At 43.3% G+C, this 10,257-nt stretch overlaps 1 protein-coding gene across 1 annotated transcript; it reads right to left on the minus strand.

Annotated features, from left to right (window-relative positions):
- Positions 1-1,764: 1,764 nt before the first annotated feature.
- On the minus strand, positions 1,765-8,829 carry SMIM19 (small integral membrane protein 19). Its single transcript, XM_075845088.1, has 4 exons — positions 8,727-8,829; positions 4,764-4,923; positions 3,389-3,513; positions 1,765-3,196 (listed from the first exon to the last, which is right to left on the minus strand). The coding sequence occupies exons 1-4, from the start codon at positions 8,737-8,739 to the stop codon at positions 3,141-3,143; spliced, it is 354 nt and encodes a 117-aa protein (XP_075701203.1). The 5' UTR covers positions 8,740-8,829; the 3' UTR covers positions 1,765-3,140.
- Positions 8,830-10,257: the final 1,428 nt, after the last annotated feature.

The raw sequence follows: 10,257 nt of genomic DNA on the forward strand, positions 1-10,257 counted from the left end.
CAACACCCGACAGAACACATTGACATTAATGGGTTCCGTCGGGTTTTCGTCACAGTGTCAGCGTTTGTACCGTAAACATCCTCGACTGCGCTATCGATTCCGTAAAAAAAAATGGAAACCTTATGGAACGGAGACAAACGTAAGCCATTAGGAACGGAAGCATTACCATTGAAATAAATGGTAATGCAAATGGAAGCTGTGGTTTCCATTTGCCTTTCCGTTGATGGGTTCCTCCGACGGAAAGCTCCAATGGAACCCATCAAAGCGAATGCAGATGTGAACAGGCCCTTTTCTGGTATTTTCAACCGGATCTGTAACGGTGGCCCATAACAGAGTCTCTAAGGCTTCGTTCACATCTGCGTCAGGGCTCCGTTCCGATGGAGCTTTCCATCAGGATGGAGCCCTGACTCATAGCGTAGTTAACTACGGCATTCATCTGATCAAAACTACAGAACCCTCGCAAAACAGAGACAAACAAACCATTGGCACTGGATCCGTCACCATTGAAACCTTTGGTTTCCGTTTGTGTCTGTCAGAGCTCCGTTCCAACGGAAAGCTCCGACGGAACAGAGCCCTGACGCAGATGTGAACAAGCTGCATTCACACAGCAGTATTTAGGACCTGTTCACATCTGCGTTGCCCTTCCATTGAGTTCCATCGGGTTAACCTCTCAACGGAAAGGCAAACTGAAACCTGCGCTATTGATTCCGTCAAAACAACGTAACCCTGTCACAACAGTGACAAACGGAAACCTTTAGCAAAGTTTCCGTCACCATTGAGATCAACGGTGAGGGAAACGGAAGCTGAGGTTTCAGTTTGCCTTTCCATTGAGGGGTTAACCCGACGGAACCCCCTCAACAGAAGGGCAACGCTGATGTGAACACAGCCTTAGCTGGTTTTAGCTTCCAAATAATGCCGTGTGAAAGAGTCCTAAGTATGGATTTTAGCGGTCAGACCCAAACCGATCTACCAGTTATCACCTATCCAGTGGATAGGTGATAATTGGTTATAACCAGAATACCCCTTTAAGTATGTCTACATACAAGGGTTATATCTAATCTTTGCGGTATATGTGGCGACAATGTGCTTGACCTCATTCACAAAAAGAGAACACAGCAGACCTTAAAATCTATATGCTGTATAGTGTAAATGGGTTTATATAATATACAGCACATCTGGCTGCTACCTACTGTAATGACACATAGCTGATAGCATTCAGAAGAGAAGTCTAAAGGGGGCCCAGAGTGACTCTCCATTGTCACATTGGGCCCCGTTTCAACAAGCATCCTCGAAACCCGGAAGTGTTCATTGTGTTTGTGTGTAAAGCGCTGGGTAAATATAGGATTGGATATTAGGCAAACAGGTGCTAGGTCAGAAGGCAGATACAGGGGAAAACAAAAATGAGGGTGGTCTATGGCTCGCTCACCTAAAATGGTTGTGTGATGGACGCAACAAACTATGTACACATGAAGAGTGATGAATGGGGTGCAGCCGTCACCAATAATCTCCCGCAGGATCGAGAAGACTTTCCAGGCATTTTGGACACCAAAGTAAAAAATGTGGATGTAAAGTCAAGACCCACATTAGAATCCAAGAGTAGAACGTTATCTCTGAAGGTATTCTGCTTTGCATTATACATGTGAGATCTGAATAAAGTATTTGAGACAAAGGAACTGGTTGTGCTCTTGAATTGTGATGAGTTGTGCCCAAATATCATTGTTTTTTCTACTTTGTATAGAAAACAGAACTCTAGATAGTCACCGCTTACGTTTTTGCTATTATTTAGCTTTATTAGTACAAAGAACACAAAACAACTATACAATGCTACAGATAAAAACATCACTTATGTCCCCTTCTCATCTAAAATAGGATGGTCTCTTGTGGATTCCTAACCTCCTTCAAATTTGCTATCAGTTCCTTATTAGTTTAGTTTTCATTGGTTTTGTTCATGTCTCGAGGTTTGTGAGATTTGGAATCTGGAATGAATTATTCTCTAACAATCTGCTATTTCCCCATTAAAAAGACCTTACATTTATGTGTGTTGAGCAATGTCATTCAGCGGACCCATCTACTTACCAGTAAAGTTGGATGAAGACTTTTTACATGAGAAAATTCATATCAAACTGCATTTACTGTTTAATCTGATCTACATCTAAAATGTGGCGTCATTTTTAATCTCCTACTTTACGTGGTTTCTAAAATGGCTTGAATGCGTCAAATTTATTTTAAACTCAAAATGCAGTATCATGTTGTGGTCATTTGTACAATAATAATAATAAAAAAAATTATATTCTTGAACGGTCTCTGTTTGGTGAAACCATTCTTCTCTATGTGCCCCAAAAATTTATTTGTCCATTATAGTACGAGATTGCTGTACAAATTCAGGAACACACACAATAGTAATTTCTGGCATTAAATGGTCAACTGAATTTATGTAGTAATTGTTCTTTTGATATGTTATAGAAACATATCAGATGTTATGATCAGAGGGGGATCAACCATGGCTGAAATGAAGGTGCAGAAGCGACGTTCTATGTCAGCTACTCTTCAGACTAAGCATGTTCACACGATGTGTTTTCAGACATAAATTGTGCCGTTTACGCCTGAAAAACCGGCACCATTACGCCTCCAAACATCTGCCCACTGCTTGCAATGGGATTTACAGTGTTCTGTTCCCACAAGGCGTAATTTTACGCGTCGTTTTCAAAATACAGTGCGTAAAAAAGGAGGTGCAGGTAATTTTTTGGAGCCGTCTTTTATTGAAAAACAGCTCCAAAAACGTCCATAAAATACGCCGCGAAAAACGCGAGTTGCTACAAAAACGTCTGAAAATCAGGAGCTGTTTTTGCTTTAAAACCGCTCCGTATTTTCAGACGTATTTTGCTAAGCCGTGTGAACATACCCTAACAAGGAGCACCGATCACAGCCAAAGGTGCAGGGCGCTCAGCTCAGAGCTTCTGCTCCTTCGTTTCTGCGACAGTTGAAGTCTCAGCACCCAGAACCCCCACCGATCAAAACTTCTAATATGTCTTTATGACATTTTAAAAGAACATTTACTCTTTAAGGTGGAAATAGGTATTGGTCTCTGTAGTTCGTAAATCACCATTTCATCCACTCCACGTAGTGTCCTGCTTCATGTATCACTCCACAGTAAGTTGAACGCTATCACTCTGACTATGTTGATCATGTTTCCGTGCTGAAACCAAAAATACATATTAAAATTTTACTTCATATTTTTTACCAATCAAATCAGTATACAGATTATTAGGTGGGTGGGGGGGGGGGGGGGGGAGCAGTGATAAATTTAATCCCCTCTAAAACAGTGTTAAAATTAAAAACATTTAAGAAAAGTATTATGAGTGGCCATGAAAAATGTCAAGAAGTTTACCGATGTAATACATTTCCAACTGCTGACGGAGGCGAATCTTCTTTATGTCATCGTAGAAATTAGGCTGTGATGCAGGTTCCACTGTTGGTGGCACAGTAAAAATTCTCATGATCTTTCTTTTATTCCTGTAAGAAAAACATCTTAGAGTGTTACTCACAGGCCCCAGCAGCCTTATCCATACCAATACATACAACGCAGCTCTTTTTATTTTCTTCTGGAGAATCATAGTTCAGAAACGATACATTTTACAGTAGGGAATACAAACTTATTTCAACTGGCTCATAGATGCTCGGCAAGGCACAGGCAAAGCAGTCAACACATCTTGACCTGAATTAAGATTTATAGGATGCTTTATCCACCTTATTACAAGCTTGAGGTAGGAATATTAGTAGGGCTTCCCTGGAAGTGGGAAAAATTCATTTTTTTTTTTTTTCATAATTATTTGTCATCTATCCACAGCATTGGTGAGAGTCCAACCACTGGACACCTACCAATCACTAAAATGGGCTTACCTTGCCGTTCCTGTGAGCCTCATAGGAAAGGAGTCGTACTGCGCATGCTCGACCACCGCTCCATTAATTTCTATGTGGCTGCCGAGCGGTATCTTCGGCAGCCCCATAGAAATGATTATGGGAAAACCCCTTTAAGCTTTTAGATTTTTTTTCCTATCAGAGAGCTTGTCGGAAAAAGGGGCATAACACAAGATAATTCCAACTCTATATGAACTATTTTTTTGCAGCATGGGAAGTGCCGAGCCTTTACATTGCCCCACATGTATTTTTCTTGGACCATAGTAAAGTAAACTAATAATGACTGAACAATTTGGAAGTATGAACAATACCTGTTCCGACCAATGGGGCAAATTTGCAACTCTATTTAATACAAAATAATCATTGGCATCTATTGTAAATTAATTTGGATTATTACCAATAATCATTACGTCAATGGCCAGACGAGATGCCTTGAGACAAGTCACAAAATAACATCGGTGATGGTCACTATGCTGAAACGGTTGTGGTAATTTCCCTCTTCTGCGTTGGGATCTGGTAATATTTTTGTAAATAACGATAGAGGGGATCTCACCATCATGTGCGTGTGCCTTATCCTGACCATACATATAAGATAAATGGGGGATTCCGATCTAGAGTGTATGGGTGCCTCCTGACATCTGCTGTTGAATGATCTTTTGCTGCGTAGGGAGATAAGGAGCTGCCTGAAGTGTCTAGTAGCGGCTCGTCTCCCTGTTCCTACTAAATAAACATGCACGCTAAGCCCCCTTTAAAGGATTGCCATAAACCTAAAAAAAACTATTTTGACGGCATCTTTATGAATAAAAGAACAATGTTGTTTCTGAAAACTGGTAAAAGAAACTCACTTTCTAGCATACATGAAAAGGCCAAAGCTCACGAGGATCACTATCAAATAGACATTGGTGGCTTCATTCCAGGCCTCATGTACAGAGTAGTCAATGGCTTCATCGTCTGCCATTACTCCAAATCCTTGTGCCATATCATGTGCAAGCTTACTTGGAGTAACTGCAATAAAAGAATTACTGAAGACAAAGAATGACTTACACACAATAGTTTGGCTGCTAAATGATGGTGAAAATTACAATACCTAAATCAAAATGCTGCTGGAGTATGCAGCCAAACCTCGGGGGTGTAAGACAATGCACTATTGCTGCATTGGATTGCTCAAATTGTGCGACTCAATGAAAGTCTGTGAGATGCATCATTGCCCAGAACCATGCCAGTGCCAAAGTTGCCACGTGAGGTGCAAAGGGTGAATATGAAGGAAATTTCCTAATATAGAAAAGGTCTACAGGATGACTAAAGGGATTTTTACCAGAATAATCGTTCTATTGGTAAAATACGCTGTATAATTATTGAAGCAACTGTCTGGTGGGACAGTAACCATAGATTTGTCGGGGCTATGTAGCTTTATTCAGCCCTGACAACGTTTCCTAAATAGGACTGTGCTTTTAGTTATGGCGACGGACATCGCTATGTCTTTTAGGCCCTGTTCACACGGAGTTTTTTGACACGTTTTTTGACGCGGAAAACGCGTCGGAAAACGCGCCAAAAACGACCCAAAATGACTCCCATTGATTTCAATGGGAGACGGAGGCGTTTTTTTACCGCGAGTAAAAAAAACGCCTCGCGGCAAAAAGAAGGGACATGACCCTTCTTGATGCGGTTTCCGCGTTCAAAACCGCATTGAAAGCAATGGGGACACGTCAAAAAACACCTCGAACTAGTGAGGTGTTTTCTGACGAGTATATTGCCGAGAGTTTTGGAGGAGTTTCTTGCAGTCTCCTGCTGCTAGTCCAGCCCAGAAAGGGGCTGTCATTTCCTGTCTGCTCGTGGAGGCTGAAAAACATCGTGGACAGAACTCAGGGATACAGAAAACCGAAGTCCTGCATCCAAATACAAGTAAGTGCACTTGCTCCTATGTTCCATACATGCTATACATGTATGGAGCTGTGCATTTTTTTTTTTAGAATTTTTTTTTAAATTTTTTTTTCTGATTTTTTTTTTTAGATTTTTTTTTCAATTTTTTTATTTTTAATTTTTTAATTTTGTTATGCAGTTGTTCATGTATGTCATCTCTTTTTTATTTTTTTTTAACATTTCAGGAACAGAAATGACGACAGCAGAGGTGTACCACCGAATGGACATTGATGTTGGGAAATTGATTCAAGAAGTAAGTATACTTTTTTTTTTTTAATGTGGGCCTGTTCACATCAGCGTGGTTTCCGCTGAGGGGTTCCGTCGGTGCTTTCAGTCAGGGGAACCCCTCAACGGAAAGGCAAGTGTGAAGTGGTGACAGATCCGTTGCTAATTGTTTCTGTTTGTCCCCGTTGTGCAAAGGGTTCTGTCGTTTCGACGGAACCAATACCGCAGTGTAGGGAATCCCATTAGCAACGGATCCATCAGCATTGAAGTCAATGATGATGCAAACAGAAAACAATGTTTTTTTTAATGTGGGCCTGTTCACATCAGCGTGGTTTCTGCTCAGGGGTTCCGTCGGTGCTTTCAGTCAGGGGAACCCCTCAACGGAAAGGCAAGTGTGAAGTAAGTTCCGTTTGCATCACCATTCATTTCAATGGTGACAGATCCGTTGACAGAAGGCTGTCAGGCTGGGTTCACACGACCATGTTACGTCTGTAATGTACGGAACGTATTTCAGCCGGAAGACCCGGACCGAAGACAGTGCAGGGAGCCGGGCTCCTAGCATCATAGTGATGTACGACGCTAGGAGTCCCTGCCTCGCTGCAGGACAACTGTCCTGTACTGTAATCATGATTACAGTACGGGACAGTAGTTCCACGCAGAGGCAGGGACTCCTAGTGTCGTACATCACTATGATGCTAGGAGCCCGGCTCCCTGCACTGTCTTCGGTCCGGGTCTTCCGGCCGAAATACGTTCCGTACATTATGGACGTAACATGGTTGTGTGAACCCAGCCTCATGCGTGTGAAAACCTCGGCAAAAACAGCCTGAAAAACCGCCTGGAAAACCGCCTCAAAAACCACGTCAAAAACCACATCAAACATGAAAACCTCCAGGGTCAGTTTTTACAGGAGGAATTTTCCTCCTGCAAAAAACTCAGTGTGAACAGGGCCTTAGACTCCCGCCTCCTTCCCTCTAGACGAGGGGAGCACAACCTGCGGCCCGCAATGCAATTCTGTGCAGCCCCCTGGTGGCTGCTTACAGGTATTTTCCATTACAGAGAGATTAGTGGAGTACTGTGCGGAGGAAGGTGACAGTAAGCGATAATGGTGTGGCTGCCAGTTATTGGGCCACTGTATTGCGGGCACAGTGGTGGTGTGGCTAGTATCCTATGGAGAAGCGGTGTGTGTGGCTGGCACGGAGAGGTGTCAGTGCATACGTTGTAATTATTGGGAGTTGCGAAACGCTTGGCTGATTTCAGAATGCCCATAGGCTACAATGGAGAAATATATATGCGCCATCTCCCCTCTGTAATGATGAAAGAGGGAGCAGGTGACCCCTATTATACCTAAAGGTGGGAGTCTCAGACGTGAGAGGCTACATTAAGTAAAAACCGCTCATAAATCTGGTCTGCGCACGTTGCGTTATTGCATCTGTGCTTTGCGAGTGGCATGTGTTTGTCTCGCACTCGCAAAGCACATTTTTTTTTAAAGGAATTGATGCGCAAATCCCACACAGCAGACGGATGTGCATCCGCTTGCAGTCCATGGTTTTCACGCACCCATTGACTTCAATGGGCGGCTAGGTGCATGAAAACGCCCCAATTAAGGACACGCGGAGAGTTTCATGCAGCGGACTCTCGCTGCCGGAAAACTCCTGCATGTCTGGGCGGCCCCATTGAAATTAATGGGTCCATGTGCGGTGTAAGATTTCTGTGCACAGCACACAGACGAGTTTTACGCTCGTCTGAACGAGCCCTAACCCGCACTTATCAGACATTTATGACATATATTGTCATTATGCCATAAATGTCTCACATGGGAGTGGTTTAATCTGACAAATTATTTTATGAGAGATTAACTTTACTGCCCCCTAAACCAAGTCTGACGCTTAGAATAGTGCAACTTGTGAGGAGATATTCACAGATATTTACATCCGGGCTGGACTAATCACACATTCTCAGCTCTTCTTAACGGACCACTAAAACGTTATAATTGTGCCTGGAATGGTCTGGCTGGCTCCCAAGGTCGATAGTATTTTGCGAATTTGTGAGCGAGCCTTCTACCGGAGCTTACAATGCAGATGTGAACTTAGGATCTGTTCACATCTGCGCTAAGTTTTCCACTTTTTCTATTCAGTTATAGAAACAGAACGAAAAAAAAAAAATAGTGTTGCATGCTGCACTATTTCTTCTCCCTTTTTTTCACCAGGACTGAGACGGAGGCCCCTAACAGAGCTTCCGACACAGATGTGAACAGAGCCTTAGCTAATTGAACACACTACAGTCAGAAACAACCCAGCCTGATAACAGAGAACAATAGATTAGGTTCAGTGTTCCTTTAAGGATGTTATGCGTGTACTGTGATTTGCCAAAATAGAGACAGCAGGGAGACTGCCATTGAGCTAAGTGGTCTCTCGTTTTTGTCTAAACTGAAAAAAAATATAGGACTGTCGGTCTTATGGCAAAAGTCGGAGGGGGGGGGGGGGGCTGGGCTGGATACAGTAGTGGAAGTGTTGTTCACCCCATATCACAGACCTGCAGGAATGGCGTCCTCCCACACACTATTCGTTACAATGCTCAGCATCCCTTTTCATCCTAAGGAGTATAAATATCGCAGCATTTCTGCTATGCCCCAATACAGACTGCAGCCTAACCGCTCATCTTACCTGCACCTCTCATAACACTCAAGTTATCATCTGCCAGAGAACCCGATCACGTGACGCCACCAAACTGCCCTCTTCCGGATAGCAAGTAAGAGCCGCTCTGCTATTGGTTAGAGCTGCGGGACATGTGATTGGATGTACAAGTGCTCACGTAACAAGACCAAAGCAGCTGAGTGAGGATAGCAGATCAGCCACTACTCAGGACTGATGCATTTTACGCTGTTTGTGAGGGCATGTTCACACGGCCTATTTTCAACCGTTTTTCGGGCCGAAAAACGGCTGAAAATACGGGGGCTGAACGCCTCCAAATATTGCCCATTGATTTCAATGGGAAAAACGGCATTTCGTTCCCACAGGGGTGTTTTTGAGGGTATGTTCACACAGCTTATTTACGGACGTAATTCGGGCGTTTTACACCTCGATTTACGTCCGAAAATGCGCCTCGATAGCGTTGGCAAACATTTGCCCATTCATTAGAATGGGTCTTACGATGTTCTGTGCACACAGTCATTTTTTTTACGCCCCGCTGTCAAAAGGCGGGGCGTAAAAAAGACCCCTGCGTCAAAGATGTGCCTGTCAATTCTTCAGACGTAAATGGAGCTGTTTTCCACTGACTCCATGGAAAAACAACTCCATTTACGTCCGTAAAGGACGCAGCGAAATAGCGCCTCAACATGCCATTACGGCTGAAATTACTGTGCTGTTTTCTCCTGAAAACAGCCCCGTAATTTCAGCCGTTACGGACGCTGCCGTGTGAACATACCCTTATCGTTTGTAAAAACGACGCGTAAAAAAACGCCCCGTAAAACAGAAGTGCATGTCACTTCTTGAGCTGTTTTTGGAGCCGTTTTTCAAGTTAGGCTGGGTTCACACACACTATTTATGGACGTAATTTGGGCGTTTTAGCCCCGAATTACGTCCGAAAATGCGGCTCAATTGCGTCGGCAAACATCTGGCCATTCATTTGAATGGGTCTTACGATGTACTGTGCCGACGGTAATTTTTTTTACGCGCCGCTGTCAAAAGACGGCGCGTAAAAAAGATGGCCGCGTCAAAGAAGTGCCTGTCACTTCTTGAGACGTAATTTGAGCCGTTTTCCCTTGACTCCATGGAAAAACAGCTCCAAGTACGTCCGTAATGGACGCAGCGAAAAGCGCCTGCACTTGCCATTACGTCTGAAATTCCGGAGCTGTTTTCTCCTGAAAACAGCTCCGTAATTTCAGCCGTAACGGAGGCTGCCGTGTGAACATACCCTTATGTTCACACAACTTATCTAAAAACATCTGAAAATATTTGTTTTTCAGCTGTTTTTTAAGCAACTTGCGTTTTTTAGGGCCGTTTTTGGAGCTGTTTTTCTATTGTCAATGAAAAACGGGTCCAAAAATGGCTCAAGAAGTGACATGCACTTCTTTTTTGCGGGCGTTTTAACGACCGTGTAAAAAGATGCCCCGTCGGAACAGAATGCAGTTTTTCCCATTGAAATCAATGGGCAGATGTTTGAAGGCGTTCTCCTTCCAATTTTTCGGCAGGGGAT

The sequence above is a fragment of the Rhinoderma darwinii genome, chromosome 13, assembly GCF_050947455.1.
Source record: "Rhinoderma darwinii isolate aRhiDar2 chromosome 13, aRhiDar2.hap1, whole genome shotgun sequence".
NCBI lineage: Eukaryota > Metazoa > Chordata > Amphibia > Anura > Rhinodermatidae > Rhinoderma > Rhinoderma darwinii.